The sequence below is a fragment of the Apostichopus japonicus genome, chromosome 20 (assembly GCF_037975245.1).
Source record: "Apostichopus japonicus isolate 1M-3 chromosome 20, ASM3797524v1, whole genome shotgun sequence".
Classification (NCBI taxonomy): domain Eukaryota; kingdom Metazoa; phylum Echinodermata; class Holothuroidea; order Aspidochirotida; family Stichopodidae; genus Apostichopus; species Apostichopus japonicus.
The window spans coordinates 31,271,173-31,287,487 of record NC_092580.1 but is presented as its reverse complement, the minus strand read 5'-3'; the positions used below and the strand labels follow the sequence as shown (position 1 = coordinate 31,287,487).

At 36.8% G+C, this 16,315-nt stretch overlaps 1 protein-coding gene across 3 annotated transcripts in view; it reads left to right on the top strand.

Annotated features, from left to right (window-relative positions):
- Nucleotides 1-16,315, top strand: part of LOC139961226 (plasma membrane calcium-transporting ATPase 1-like) — a 145,047-nt gene that overhangs the window by 81,550 nt on the left and 47,182 nt on the right. For all 3 annotated transcript variants that reach the window (XM_071960290.1, XM_071960289.1, XM_071960287.1), the window contains exon 5: nt 2,912-3,037. In XM_071960290.1, the coding sequence (XP_071816391.1) occupies nt 2,912-3,037 (126 nt within the window). The remainder of the gene's footprint in view (nt 1-2,911; nt 3,038-16,315) is intronic.

The window sequence follows — 16,315 nt, the reverse complement described above, 5'->3', positions numbered from 1 at the left end:
TCTAGTCTTGTTATAAAAAGTTTCTAAAAATACTTATGTTGCAAGTTCTGACCCTCATATGTACTACCAGATAAGTATGGCAAAGATAAGACTTTTTTCCCGTATTAGATGATGTTTTTCTGAGTGCATTTGGCAACAGTAACAGATGCCATCCCGACAACTTAGCTGAAAATGTCTATTTTGGTCTTTAGTTTATTTAGTTTGCTTTATTCACAGCGTAACATAATACTTCTTCTCAAGAAGTACTTCTACCCAAGAAGTACTTCTACTCAAGAAGTAGCAGATTGATCAAATTCTAACTATGTGCAGAGAACATTGACAGTTTAGCGAACATTCCAACGATGATCACATTTTTAGGACAAATCAACAAGAAGACAATAATATTATAATAAAGCTTTTGAAGACCATTTTCCATGATGACATCACAGACCAATACCTACTTTGATGCACTCCTTGAAAGAATCAAGTGTTTAGCCTGCCAATCTAGGTTCCATTCCCTGAACCATATCTCGAGTTAAGAACAAGACTTTGAGATTTGGATTTCTAACTAACAGTGCAGAATATTTCTTCTCTTAAAAGATAAGTGTTACAATTTTGGACACATTATAGAATATTCCTTTAAATCCTCAATCTATCACTGTGGAAGTATACATGGAAATAACATGAGCTTAGTTAGGGTCTTTAGTACAGCAATAACCTTATCAGATATTACCCATAATATATTTTTTTTTCACACTCTGATTACAACATGGTGCGTTGTCGTCGTTCAAACCAAACCATCCATACGTTTGATATGCCCTCTTTCCTTGCAGCACAGCTTAGTCATATATTTATAAGCAGCCATTTTACATTTAATGCAGTACATCCTCTTCAAATATCCAGAGCTCCAAAATGGAAGTTGATGTTTCAAGAAAACTGTAAATTTATTTGGAAATATCAACTCATAAAGCAAGCCACATGTTTTTCTTACACAGTGTAAAGTTAGAAGAAATGAGCAAATAGATGTACCGGCAGTGTAATCGATATGATATGAAGAATGTTTGGTGCTGATCAACATGTCTGTGGTTCGCCCTTGTGGCGTGATATATGATATGGCGTTAGATCTTCCCTCGGCAATTAAGGGTACCTTAATCAAATCTCTCTCTATGGTTTGGTTTTCTCGCTCTTAATCAAATCTTTCAAATACAGTAATAAATGTCATATCCATCTCTGTAATATATACACCTTAAATTTATTTTCCAGTCAACATCTTAAGAAGAAATGTTTGATGGCAGGGAATTCTGGGAAGGAGATCGGAGTCTTTGACAAAACAATGATGATTATTTTAATACGTGTGAAAGTGAATAAATTTTCAAAATGATTAACATTGTGTCGTGACTATATAATGAAGGGTATCAGGGTCTTGACATACAGTAGAACTACAGGTTGCTTACGTACGTGTTCTTAAAAATAGGAAAATTTGGATCGATGGAGGGCCTTGGTCTTGGATCCTGTAGGGGTAACTGTAGACTCGGGATACTGGAAGTCTCTCTTTTAATATTCCTCCCCGCATTTATGCCTAAAGCTTTAGGATTTCTGAAGGATATGCAGAAAGGAATTGAAAAGTCTTAATAATATGTTCTCTCTCCTTGACCAGAGGATATTGTGTATAAGAAGGTTTTATAGGAAATGTTTGGGAATTTCAAACATACCTTCATCCCAAGTAAGAGTGGAGTATGGGAGGTATGAGTAAGAGTGTGAGTGGGAGTATGAGAAGTACGAGGGAGGGTACTAGTGAGAGTATTAGTATGAGTGGGAGTACGAGTAAGAGTACTAGTTTAGAGTATGAGTGGGAATACAAGTAAAAGTACTAGTAAGAGTATGAGTGGGAGTACGAGTAAGGGTACTAGTAAGAGTTGAGTGGGAGTACCAGTGTGAGTAAGAGTACTAGTAAGAGTACAATTGGGAGTACCAGTGAGTACTAGTAAGAGTGTGAGTACGAGTAAGAGTACTAGTAAAAGTTTGGGTGGGAGCACGAGTAAGAGTATGAGTACGAGTAAGGGTACTAGTTTAGAGTATGAGTGGGAATACGAGTAAAAGTACTAGTAAGAGTATGAGTGGGAGTATGAGTAAGGGTACTAGTAAGAGTTGAGTGGGATTACGAGTAAGAGTACTAGTAAGAGTACAAGTGGGAGTACCAGTGAGTACTAGTAAGAGTGTGAGTACGAGTAAGAGTACTAGTAAGAGTATGGGTGGGAGTACGAGTATGAGTGGGAGTACGAGTAAGGGTACTAGTAAGAGTATGAGTGGGAGTACGAGTGAGAGTACGAGTAAGAGTACTAGCAAGAGTATGAGTATGAGTGGGAGTACAAGTTAGAGTACTAATAAGAGTATGAATTGGAGTACGTGTAAGAATACTAGTAAGAGTATGAGTACGAGTGGTACTATGGGCTCACTACAAATCTGGGTGGCACCTTCCCTCCCTTCTTCAATTGATGCAACTACTGTACATATATCTTCATGGTGTACCCTCTTCTCACAAACCTATATATATTTATATATATGCATGAAACAGTATGTGGCAGGGTTCGCAGGTTTCTTCCGGGGTGGAAAAAACATGTTTTTTCCACTCGGAAGAAATAGGTTTCCAGTTTCTTTCGGACAAAATGGAAGAAACTCATTTTTGGGGGAAAAACTGTTGATAAAGTTTCATAACAACCTGCAATGATTTCTAACTATGTAATAAATGGACAAGAAGCACTGTAGTGTCATCTAGGTAGTCTAGGTAGAAACAGGTTCTTCCAGTTTCTTCCACATCCCCGGAAGAAATAGGTTTCTTCTGGAAGAAACCGAACCCTGGTATGTGGGTATAGATATATGCAGATATCAGGTTTGAAAATTATCTCAGCGAACTCATTCTATTCATTCCCAGGTGATCTTCTTCCAGCGGATGGGATTATCATACAGAGCAACGATCTGAAGCTGGACGAGAGCTCTCTCACCGGCGAATCAGATGCCATCAAGAAGGGTGTAGACACCGACCCGATGCTCCTGTCAGGTAAGACCCATCTTGGCTTGAGCTTGTTATAATAGTGCTGCAAGGATGCAAACACTTGTTGCATTGGTCGCTCACAGTTTTAGAATCCTCAACAAGAAGCCAACAACCTTTACAATACTTTTCCACAAAGGTTTTCATATTCAGTTTGCTCTTTCATGAAGAGCTGTCATCCATCACTGAGTTAATACTTCACTGATATTTAGCAAGTATTTGAATGGATGAATATCTTGCAAAGCAGAACAGCTTGCAGGAATATTGCTAGCGCTCAAATGTTTCTTTTTAACTTTCACTAAAACATATAAAGACTGAAATTATGCCTAAAGTCATTCTGCAATCTACTAACGTGACAAATTGGATGAATCAGATTAATGAAACAATCAATAATTCACCAACAGCTATGAGATCGTCTTAATTTGAGACTAGCGTTGATATTTGCCTCGACAAAATCTCTGGAAATAAGTGACCAACGGAAAAAGCTGCTCTAAGGTTTTCCTGAACATCAAAGTTAGTTGTCCAACATGATTAATGTGTCAGTGATGACTGTACACTTATGTTGTGAATTATCGAAACAAGTCAGGATGTAAAACAGATAAATAAATGAAATTGGGAAAATCAAGTTTCTTATTCCCATATGTAGTGTAGGCCGCTGTTGTAATGGACATTGCAGTGTGTTTCATGACAGAATTGCTCAATCTTGCTTCATGTTTCCTTATCTGCATTTGTGATAACATATTTTGTTGTAACTCTACACAAACATGTATAGAATCCTGGCTGGATATATCAGATCCAAACAAATCCAGGATGATTCGGATGATAAACGTTTGGATAATCCCATGTGTCAATTTAGTACCACATTTTGTCTGATTGCCTTTGAATATTTACAGGGAATAAAGTGTCAAGAGTTTGGAAAGTTACTTTCAGCATTAATCAATCCTAGCTCTGTTGCTGTATTCAGTTATTTTGTCATCAAGAGTACAGCTCGGATTAGATTCAGGTCGGTTATAACACAAAGGCACTAGCACTCGACAGAAAGGAAACGTCGTCGCGATATATTATTAAGCCATACCAAAAGTCGCGGCAACTACAGTGGCTGTTAAAAGTGCTTTCACTGGAAAACAGACGGAACGTCCTCCAAATCCGAAGTTCCTCTCTACCTCTTTCAGCTCTCTTGACATTTGTCTATAAATAGGCTGGACTTTATTAATAGCCGACTAAATTACATGGTCAAACTTGCCGTCGATGTAAATGTAATGTCATGGCACACAAAGAATTTAATTAACTAAGAGTGGGAAGACACGATGCCTACGAATCGCCATAATGGAAGCAACTTATATATTACTGTGATGTTAAAGCGAGATTGGAAATTCAATTCTTTCTTTCTCTCTCTTCTGACTGAATTTCTGACTGAATTCTGAATTTCTTTCTGTCGTTCTGAATTTCTTTCTTTCTGACTTTCTTTCTGAATTTCTTTCTTTCTGAACTTTTTACTGAATTTCTTTCTGACTGAATTCTGAATTTCTTTCTGTCGTTCTGAATTTCTTTCTGATTTTGTTTCTTTCTAAATTTTTTTCTGAATTTCTTTCTGACTGAATACTGAATTTCTTTCTGACTGAATAGTGAATTTCTGACTGAGTTTCTGACTGAATTTCTATCAGACTGAATTTCTTTCTTTCATTCTGAATTTCTTTTTGACTTAAGTATCTCATCATAATCTTACATGTACAGGAAGATATTGACATTATTGAAATTATAAGTTTTATAACCTTAATTGAAAAGCTTCCTGTCTCAGTTAGACAATACTTATTGTATAATGAATCAAGTTATTCCCCTCATCCCTCTCCCCATCTCATCCCTCCCCCAACACCCCATATCCCTCTTATAAAGGCAAAAAAGAAACATGATCAAGAAACATAAATTCTAGATAGTGAATTGTTTGTATTAATTTTTTTGATGTAGCGATCGAAAGATATGTTTAATTTGGTAATAAGCTTGTAAAAAGTATGTCTCTCTCTCTCTGGAGTGTTATAAATCCTTCCCCAGTACATCCTCAGATTCATATCCTTAATTAAAATAATCTTGCTTCTCCTGAGCATAACCATAACATAAATTAGCAGAATGGGAGGAAGGTTTAAAGCAGTACTGTACACTCTAACATGGTTTTCTTGTTTTCATGGTTGCTTGTTTTTCAAGTTTCTTGAAATGTGACTTTTTTTTTACTCCCCAAATTTGGATGTCTTTCCATGTCATCAGGTGGGTAGGAAGCTTCCAAAAAGTGTGGGGGGGGGCACAACATCAGAGGGGCACTTTCTAATTCCACAACCACCACTCGTTATGCTATAAACCGATACACACCGACCATATCACTAAAATATATATGATGTGTTAGTATGCTATCAATACTATTATGGTGCACATAAATAATTAAGATATCCAAAAGACAGTTCTTCATCAAAGGGGCACATTTCATTTGCCAGTAGGGCACATTTGCTATTTTGGAAGAAATTGGGGGGGGGCATGTGTTCCCAGTGCCCCCCGGTTCCTACCCCCCATGCATGTCAGTTATTACTTAATTTTTGAAGAAGAGTTCTGTGATATTTTGTTTTGATATTAAAAGACAAGATTACATTAATACAAATGACCCAAGTAAACATTTGAATTGAAACTTAAACTTACAGTGCTAAACCTTACACATAAAGGGATAGCTCAGTGTTGGTGCTTCCTGTAGACAGTTTTGAAGGCCCCGAAGTTTGCATCTTACAAAATACTGATGGTTTCTTTGTAAATACGTTTTTGCACTTGTATAGCAAGTTGTCCATTTTGCATAGCATTTTGCCATGCGAATACCAGTTATTCCCCGAGTTTGTCTGCTTCAATAAGAAAATATTTTATATTCTCTAAAATGTAACAGATCACATTCCCAAATAAAAAGTTTCAACTGTTTCAATACGGCATACAGTATATGACCACTTTCTATATCAGAACAAATTAAGAGAGAAAATGTCAATGCTCAGCACTACTGCGTTCGTGGATTTTATTTTGAATTTCTGTTTGCGAGATCCTGCTGCTGCTTTGACTGGAGATAAAATGATAGGTCCGCCCCGTCGGGATTCAAACATTCTTGCCTGTGCAGTATTTGGGAAGAATTTACGGTTTGAAAGAATCGATTTCCAACCATAGTCATCAGATCTGTGTTGTTCTATGTACTCACACTTTGGCCCTCATTCACATGTTGCTATTCTGCTCTGTGTACTTTGTATTACATAATGAATTTGTTTCCCGCAAGCAAGGACTGCTTTGCGTTCCTTTTCAGACATCGACATATTCAGCCCTCTGGCTTTGTCCCACTTGGACAGTAATCAGTTTGACAAAGAAAGAGAATAAAGCCAAGAGCCATCGGACACAAGCACTTGCTCACATTGCATTTATAATATTGGATCACTTGAATAATGAAATTTTTTCAATATTTTCCTAACAGCCTGTTTTCGAATGAGGTGCATTTTGCCCCGGCTCATCTTGGTAGACGTGCATTCACTGTTTTGTTTCTTTAGTGCATATTGATTTTATTGATTGATCCTGTATTGATTATAATCCTGTGAATCAAACACTGTGACATCCTCTTATGATTAAAGCGCTTGGTGAAATGACTGTAGCCCTGGTTGTGTGTTGCCTTTAGCTAGTGCAGGGCAATATACATTTGCACGTGTTTATATACAGATATGTAAATTATGTAGTGTGTTTATGTTATATATATTTGTGTGGGATCCATGCATCGGTTCATAAATGTTGATGCCCGAAAAGGATATTAATCTGTGAGAAAAGCAAGGTTTTTTTCCCTTCTTTCTTTCTAGCATAACATACGTCAGCAGGCTGCTATGCAGTTAATAATGAATACACTGGTGTTTACGTTTTCATGATGATGATGTCGAAAGACCAGAACCTGCAATTAAATATTGATTACAAGTCTGATTAAAACACTTACTGGTATTATTTGCCGAGGGTCGGTAGTGCCTGTGTCACAATTAGCTACTCACTGAAACAGTATGGTAACTTAATTGTAAATAAAAGTATGCGAATGAGGCATCGAAACACAACAACGAAATAAGCGTGCAAAAATTAGGGAAGCCAATTTCCATTCAATACTGATAAAAATACATTGAACAATATCTTTCAAACTGATATCTTTGAAAATCCTTTAGTATTTATCTTCAGGAAATCTTTGCAAGATGGGCAAAGTTGTCACACAAAGAATTCATGCAAAGAGGTATTGCAGCTTCTATTGCACAATTTTCATGTAGTATCTTCGTCATTGCATGAGAAATGAAATTGATGAAGCAGAAACCTATACACAGTGTGACCACTACATAAATCTCTGTCAGTGAGGGATATTATTTTGTTTCCCTTTCTGTTATCAAATAAAAGTTTTGCAGTAAAATAGGTTTTGCAATTTGACCATCATTCTATAGCATGTTTGGGAATTGGTTGACATATTGTAGCCCTGCACCCTCTATATCCCAGATCCTGGACACCATTCCCCCCCCCCCCCCCTTTCCCCAGTCTTCTCCTCCTGCTAGATCTTACCATTCATAATGAGGCAACATTCGAGCTTTCTATCCCAGCACATCCTCTTGGTTTTTTTCACATCGGTGGTCTTCTTTTGGATGTTCATCCCCACCAATTCACCAGAATTTCTTCACCCATTTGAAGCAGCACGCAGTGCTCTTTAGTACCCAAACCAGTGAGTTTGTGGGATTATGGTACAAGAGACTATATATCGCTTGAAGGCACTACACACCGACGCAAGTGAAATTAATGAATTCAAAAAAAAGATTGTCTTTGATACGTCATTACCAGGAGCCTCACCAGTCTAAATTCACAGCACTCCCTCACACGTCTCGTAAGTGCAATATTTTTATATCTTAACCAATGACCTTGCTCAGTGATGGATCTTGAACACTGTGCTGTACCTCAAGGTGCTCCCGGCATCCTCTTCGACATTTCTTTCACATCGTGTCTACACGTGAAAATTTACAATTTTTGTCTTTTTGACGTCGCTGTAAAACTCACACAATCGAGAGATTATACAATCCCATTGCCTTACTTTGTTTTTACTTTGTTTTTGTTTCGTTCCTGTAGCCAAATTTTGTCTTCTTAACTTTTATTTCTAAACCCTGAGATGTATCTGACATGGAACATTGAAAATTGTCAAATTTTAACATCAGATGTGTCGTTGTGTCGGTGCTCACTATTTGCAGTTATTAAAAAATTTTGCAACTTGTTTTCATCACTCAAAAGAGATCCATACTTTATTATCTGTCCGGAGTATTTGATTACCAATATTACACCTGTGTGGTCTATTTTTAACTCCTTTTATGGGAACGATATACTTGATGAGGCCTTTCAGAAGGTGAGCCAATTGGATGCTGTGGGCTCAGAAGAGGTGTCTTTTTATCTCGAACTCTGTTGTAGAGCATTCACAGAGAGAGAAAGAGAAGATGGGAGGGAGGAGGGAGGGAGGATGGGAGGGAGGGAGGGAGGGAGGATGGGAGGGAGGGAGGGAGGATCGAAGGTAACACCAGTTGGCCTATAACCTTAATAATTTATAATAACTTTTTGTTTTTCCCTGAGTTTACGCTGGTTTAGATTTTGCCATGTTTGCCGTAATTTTTTTCCGGTTCAATCATTCCCGCGTTCTCATCTCAATGGCAGAAGGAGAGATACGATTCAACTCGTCGGTTACATTCGGTTCCCTCGCTAATTAATATGAATATCGATGTCAGCCATTATTACACACACAAACATGCACACACACATTATATCATAATGTCCATAGGCATGCAGTCACTGAATGAGCAAATGCATTCATATCTAACATATTTTATCAGTTTCAGAATTTTTGCATTTTGACCCGACGCGGTATTTCTCTGATGAACATGCCTTTTATCCTAGTCTCTTCGGGAGACCCCCGTTACACCATTATTTCCCCAGAGCCGTAAAATCAATCAGCAATATTGACCTACATATATATTCCTTTGCACCACTCTCACTTTTCTCTCGCTGCTTAATAGATATATATCCTTCTCTCACTGACAGAAATCATTTTGCGCTTTGGTCCGTTTCCTGTTCGCAAACAATGACATAGTTAAGAGTTAAATGGATGGCTGGACTGCGGTTAATTCCAGCAAGGACGAGAGTATATTTAAGTCGCAAAGAGCGTCGGCCGGCGTTATTGCATCAAGTCATCTTCAATAGTCAAACCGTAACTCAAAATGACAGAAGTTATTTTAGACTCTTGGGTTTATAAGTGTGATGAGGTTTACGAGCCGCCAATTTCCAAGTCCATCCTATTTTCGTTGGTGGGATTTTTTTTATTTTTTTATTTTTTATTCACTCCGTTGGTCTTTCGTTGGCTACTTCCCTGTAATTTAATCAAATTTCAGTTTTTTATCGAGTCCAAAACAGCTAAAAGTTTATTACTTTTGGTAATTCTGGTCTCCTTTCATATTTGTCTTTGTCTCACATCTCTTCATTCATCTGGAAACTGAATCAGACGATCACTTACTTTTGGAGTGATGTATATACGCCAAATGTGAAATCGTCTGGACAACTTCTCCAAATGTCCTATATTGTTGTATTAAATTACCGTAAATTTGGTAATGTGGAGGCGGTGATGCTAGCAATTTCCCTGGTAAGATGGTAACATGAGAAATGCTTGTATGTAACATACACATGTAGAGGGACACTATTAATCTGAGGGAAATCTACGTTGTCATGAAGATTCTGTTAATAGTAACACTGAAGTAGGAAACATGCAAAGCTTCTTCCAAAATGGACGCAATGTACACAGGCATGAGCTTTTTCCGCAAATCCGCGGAATATCCATGATTTCTTTTCTACCTCGGGGACAAAAACTATTATCCTAACACACTGTATCATACACAAACTGGAGCCTATACCGCAATTTTTGCAAAGTTCCATGCATTTTTTACCCCAGGCTCATCCCTGTGTACAGCTGTTTACCTGAAAACATGAACAAAGGAAGGGAGAGAGGGGGGATACCTGTTAGCTTCCTTATGCCTACAGTAGATGTTTATAATCTTTTCTTCAGAAGAGATAAAAAAGATTAGATAAAGAATGACAAACAGAGTGGAAAATGTTTTCCTTCCTCCTCAGCTTTATGACCAAAAAACCTAAGGCAAACTTTAAGTGCCATTAGCCCGCTGCAAGACTGTGTATGTCATATCACTTCCTGTACACTGGTCGTGCAAAGACGCAGAGAATGTAATCATCTCCTCTGTAAACTCAAACCGGACTGCACATGCTGATGGTGTTCATTTGTGTATGAAGCTCAGAAGCTCAGACCATGAAAATTACATAATATACTTGTTGTCATTAGTGTGGCAGTTCTATGCCCTCTTTTTATGTGGCCAGCCGTTAATATCTCTTGCAAGTGTGTTTTCACAAAGCAGATCTTGTGTAAAATACTTGCAGGGGAGGAGGTTTCAGAGAAACTTCAATAAAGCAAATTTGAGCTGGTTAGTGAAATATGTGGATACATAATAATGCATGAATAAGACCTCCAGAGACATTTTTTCCCTCTTTTCTATAGGTTTCTTAACTTACGTTAGTTCTTTTCAATTTCATAGGTTTTTTAAGTTTTTTTTGCCTGTCACTACCTTCCTTTTGTAAGAATTATTAATTTGCTTCTAACACATCTCAATTGCAACAAGAAACGAAAATAGAATCCTCCTCCCCCCCCCAATAAAAAAACAGGTTGCAGAATTTTAAAACCAAATTCTAAGTTTGACTTGTAAACTGTAACTAGCAGATTAACTACTGCTTTCAAATTAGACAACTTCAAAAGACTCAAAATTTCTCCTTTTTTTATCAACTAAGGACATGTACTTCAAAAATGGCTCATATACCTACAAAAAAAAAAAATGCTTTGCTTCTTGCTATCATTACAAAGTTATTGCATTTGCCTTTATTCTCAATTATCACACTAGGACCATTTCCAGGTCTTCTCTGCCAATATTTGATTACCCCTGATTTTAAGATTAAGTTTCTTCTGAGGAAATCAGAGAAAATAATGGTGTTCTTGGCAGCTCAGTAATAATAGACCTCTTGCATTTTTATTCTTCTTGCAAACTGCAGGAAAAGTCTCTTTGATTTCCAATTGTATGATAAGTAAACTATCATAGACAAGAAAATGAGACATATAAATTAAGCTTCATAAAATTGTTTTAATGTCACTACGAGGGTTTTTACAGTACATCGAATTACATTGAAAGCCTAGCTCATAAATGGTGCCTTTAATATTGAGCACAAGTAGAACCCCAGGAGGCCAACAGAGCAAAATGTCTATTAGAGAACGGTGCACACTGTTTGACCTCATTTGATAAAAGATGGTCTGATATGTAAGTAGGTTAAAATTGAAGGTTGCTCACTGCCATACTCGCAGAATTGCAAATACGCCTAAGAAAACAAAATAGGAAGAATAATGGCATAGATAATTATGTGCATATTGGGATTTAGATGTTTAGGGGCTTGGTGAAAATGTCAACACGAAGCAAGATAAGTGTCTTAGATGTTTGTCGGATATTTATATTCATAACCGGCCGAAACGGTATCGTCAATTGGCTTCAGATACTGTCAGCTTTTTCCCAATTTGTGTGAATACACATGAAAATAAAGTTACCGCATGATTATTACCATGAATACCATTGACCAATGAATGTTGATCTTTCAGAACTGTATTGGAAACAAATTTCATTTTTTCTTTCAAGTTCTGAAATTTATGTCAAGATTTTACAACATCATGTATCAAGTTTTTTCAGTACATGTAGCTCTTTTAACCTTTCTTTCTTTCTTCATCTGTGCATCTTTTGCATGATCATTCAGGCCGTTAATCACATGTTCAGTTCACTATATATCACCACATACAAGATCTCTGACATGGATGTGTCATTGAAACCGTACACCCTCTGAGTGTTCAAGTCTGATAGAGAAAACATTAGTTCGCAAGGTGTCGTCCTCTCCTCCTTGCGTAATTTTCGAGACACTTAATTTGGCTCTTCTTACCCGTAGTCATCCTTTTGAGGTGTTTTTACTCAGGAAAGAAGAATCCAAACGTTCTCAGTTTCAAGTTGCATACATGTTGATGTCTCACGGTCTCTCTTTTTTCTGTTTAAGGCGTTTACGACTTTTACCGAGAATGTAAATTGACGTCACGTCTCCTTCCTGCCGTTGCGCTCTGTCCGGAGTTGTTAGGACGGCTATTCATTTTATCATCAAATTACAAATATTAAGAGTGGTACCCTTAGACATGTAGAGACTGATCTATTCAAGCGAGAGTCATTCGAAAATTTCAAAGAACTGCTTTTAGCTTTTGTTGCTTTGGCGTTATTCTGCACATGGGTCGTGAAATGATTATGGAAATGACAACAGAAGCTGCTAAATTCTTTCGGGAACTCATTATCTTGTGGTATTTTTAAGTGCCAGAGGCGAGGTAGTCTAGAAATAAGTGGTTGAACAGTAATTGGTTACTTAGAAAAGTTGCTGAAATCTTTTCTTACCATCGTCATGTACAGATTTCATTGACATTTAAAATCAAGAACAGCAAGTTTAAAAGAGAAAAGGATCCCGGTTTGATCCTTGCCAAGAAAGGATGGTGATGGCCTATATGTACCTATAGGTTTGTTAGACATGTACCTTGTCGAAAAAATATAAGAGTAAAAAATATACAGCTTAGTAAAAGTTCATTCATGGTTTGCAGATCCCAATTAATGAGTACAAGAACATGTTAAAATTGAGGATGGTTCGAAGGTCAACAGAGGTCAACAGAGGTTGAAGTCTTTAAAATGTGTAAACATCATAACTCATAAACTGCATCTTGGCTGATCTTTCTTACTTGGTATGTAGCTTAACATTGATGAGCACAAGAAATCTATTGAGAAATTGAGATGAAGGTGAAAGGTCATTTGAGGTCACCATAGGTCAAATTCATGGTATCTGTAAATGTCAAGCAGTCATGAGCTTCATACTTGGTATGCACATCCACCTTCCTAAGCAGAAGAAGAAGCCCTTCATGTTTTGTTTGTTAGGTCAATGGTCTAGCTTTCAGGTCAACAGTGATCAAAGTCTGAAGATGCTATTATATATAACTTTAGCAAGAATGAAAACTCTTTTTTTTTGTGGAGTTGGAAAGTCAAGGTTGATTAATGGTCATGATGTGCTTGGAAACCTTGTTAACATGATACATGCAACAACAACAACAAAAAAAAAAAAACAAAAAAAAAAAAAACCTAGGATTGTCTTGATGCTTGGTGTGTGGATCCATCCTAGTTAGTATAGGTTCCATATCATGCAGGCTACAGATGTCTCGTTTGAGGGCTTAGAAGTCAAAATCTCCAAACATTGTAAATACATTGTAAAACTGCTACATGTACACAGTATGTTTAACCATTAATGAACTCTACACTTGATATGTAAATGAATCTTGCTGATCTCTTGAAGTCAGTATAATTTGAACATTGTTGTTTTGTGCTATGTTAATACTATGGAATGAAATATTCTCATACAGAAGGTGGCAAGGAATCACTAAGCCAATCATCTCTGGCAAGTGTTACTTTGGGATGAGAAAACAGAAATTAATGTTTAGGTGTCCTAAATGTTTAATTGGATGAGTAATTACTCGGTGATTAGACACAGCTGTCTCGAAATTATTCAGAAACGACTTTTCTTTCGTCCTCAATTTTTCGCTCCTGCGTTTGCTTTAAATGGATGGCAGTATTTTCTTAACCTGGCCCTCTGTAATTAGGAGATTGCTTGGTTGCTCATTGGAGGAAGGCATTTTCTAGTACAATTGTTTCTTTTCGCATAGAAAGTGGTATGGAAATATGAAAACTTGTCGATGAAAATGTGCAAAATTTAAATGAAATTCATAGATGTACTGTTGTGTATTACTACACATTTGAATAACTCATGACTGTGGGATATATACTGTCATTAACAATATTAGTTGTTGGCATTTTCTTTTCATTTATCAACATTTTCAGCTAAATGTGTGTTAATTAAAAAGGAAAACCCCTGCGGAGTACCTGCAGGTTCAAACTTTGGCGTCCCACGATTTGATTCTAAATGGCTCATCTTCACCCGGTTATGGATCAATCCGCCGACATTTCTTAAAGCCTCCTTTTGTTTTTATTGATATTCGTGCAATCCCAACGGCACCTTCTTTCGCATAACTATAAATTTGGTGCCTCATTAGATATGCGTATGACGTCCCAAAGGTAAAATTTATTCGTCTCCTTGAAAATGCGCCCTAATCTTCAGTTCTTGTGAAGTTCTCGTCATCGGTTCACTGCTGTAGGGTTGTGGAATATCTCACACGACCTGTAGCGTCTTTAAGAGGATGCAAATTGTATGTTCATTTCACTCTTTTAAGTCCTGCTTGGTTTTGAATATAGTTTATAGCTGCAAGTACATCCGCTGTATTTGCACATGTCGTAACCTGTGGGAACCCTAGTTGCCATCTTCTCCTCATTGAAATTTACTCTTATTCCTTTATATATATATATATACCTATTTGGTTAAGAATTTCAAATAATGTTTGATTATTCTCCCAAACTTTTAAATCCTATATTGAAATAATTTTTTTTTTAATTTTTTTTTTTACAAAAAGCCAGATCCCATAAAACAATGTCTTTGGTGTCAATGTTTGCTTTGGTGGATTTTATGATTTTTCTGTCTGCTTTTAAGTCTGTTTTCAACCTACTCTTGGATTTTGTTATCAGCCATTGTGTGTAAATTAAAGTCCTTTAGTTTTTCCCATTTGTGATTATCTCTTCCCTAATTTCTTTTAATATCCTTTCATTCTATTTTCAATCAATCTTGCTCTCACAGTGTTATCTGCTTGTCATCAGAAACTGCTGTATTTGTTTGTCTCAGAAGTTGGACATTTATGGATCTCCTAGTCAAATGTTACTAATAATAATAATAACATAGAGAGATAAGATTTTTGGTAATTGCCCCTTGAGGTATTACCAGACAACAGTCTGAACCTTCTATACTCATTCTCTTTCCCATCGAAAACTTGGACGTTCTCTTATAAGTGTGTGCGATATTTTAGCCATCAAAGCTATAAACAGTCATTCAATTCTATATTTACACCGCGCAAGCACACAGACTAAAATTAGAATGCCTGGTACCTGGACGAAAGACGCAAACTGTTCAAGTGTTATGACGTCATACACTCAGCCTCCTGTGTCTTTTATAAGAGAGTAATTAAAATCTCTGGCACACTGCATGTGTATGTAAACTGCCGATGATGCACGTGTGAGCTTTAATGCGTAGCTATACATATTAATTAGGCTATTGTCTTAACGCTAAATCTCTCCTAGCGGTGCTCTGGATAGCCGTGTAATGATCATGTAAGCCTGTGTTAGCTCTATACGCACATCACAGGGAGCTGTGTACTGTAGCGTGTAATGAAGTTTGGATGCAATTAATATACTCTGCGTTATGAGCAAAGGTCAGATAGATGAGGAGGGGGATTTATGGCTTAGAGATTCGAGTGTGAATTTTACTTATTAAGTATGAAGACACCAGAAAAAAAACCTGTGAATCAAAGTCCATTTCTTTGGGAGAAAATTCTGGTTTTACTCTCTTTGCATTCCTCTTACTTTTTGTTAAAAGGAATTAAGGTAGAAAAGAATTGACGTTTCTGTCTGTAAAATTAAGAGAACAGACTTTGGTCTCAGTGAAAGACAAGTGATAAAATGATCTTTATATGCATTAATGACATATATATGACTGAGCAAGATTAAATATGTTACCAGTATATGTAAGTAATTCTAATTCCATATTGATATGTTGACTTCATTTCATCATTTGAAGCTGTGAGTGATTTATAATTGAAAAAGAGCAGTTTTAATTACCTCAACGGTAGGAATAATTTATGGTGTGATTTTGTCATCACTGGGACTGACCTGGAAGGTAGATATGTACTTGCAGGGTATTTGATATATGCTCAGGATGAAAGAAATGGAGGTTAGATTTCACCTTAAAGTGATAGAGAATGCTCATTTTGAGAGAGAAATTACAATTGTTATCATCGTAAATACCTTTGAGGTAAACTTCAAAGATGTGTGGAAGAGATAAAATGTCAATAATTGACATAATAAGTTGAGACTTGCCAATAAAATGGCTACCACCAGTGCCTTACACACTTCATAAAGTTTTCTCTCATTCGGAAGGGATGTGGATCATACATTAAAAATC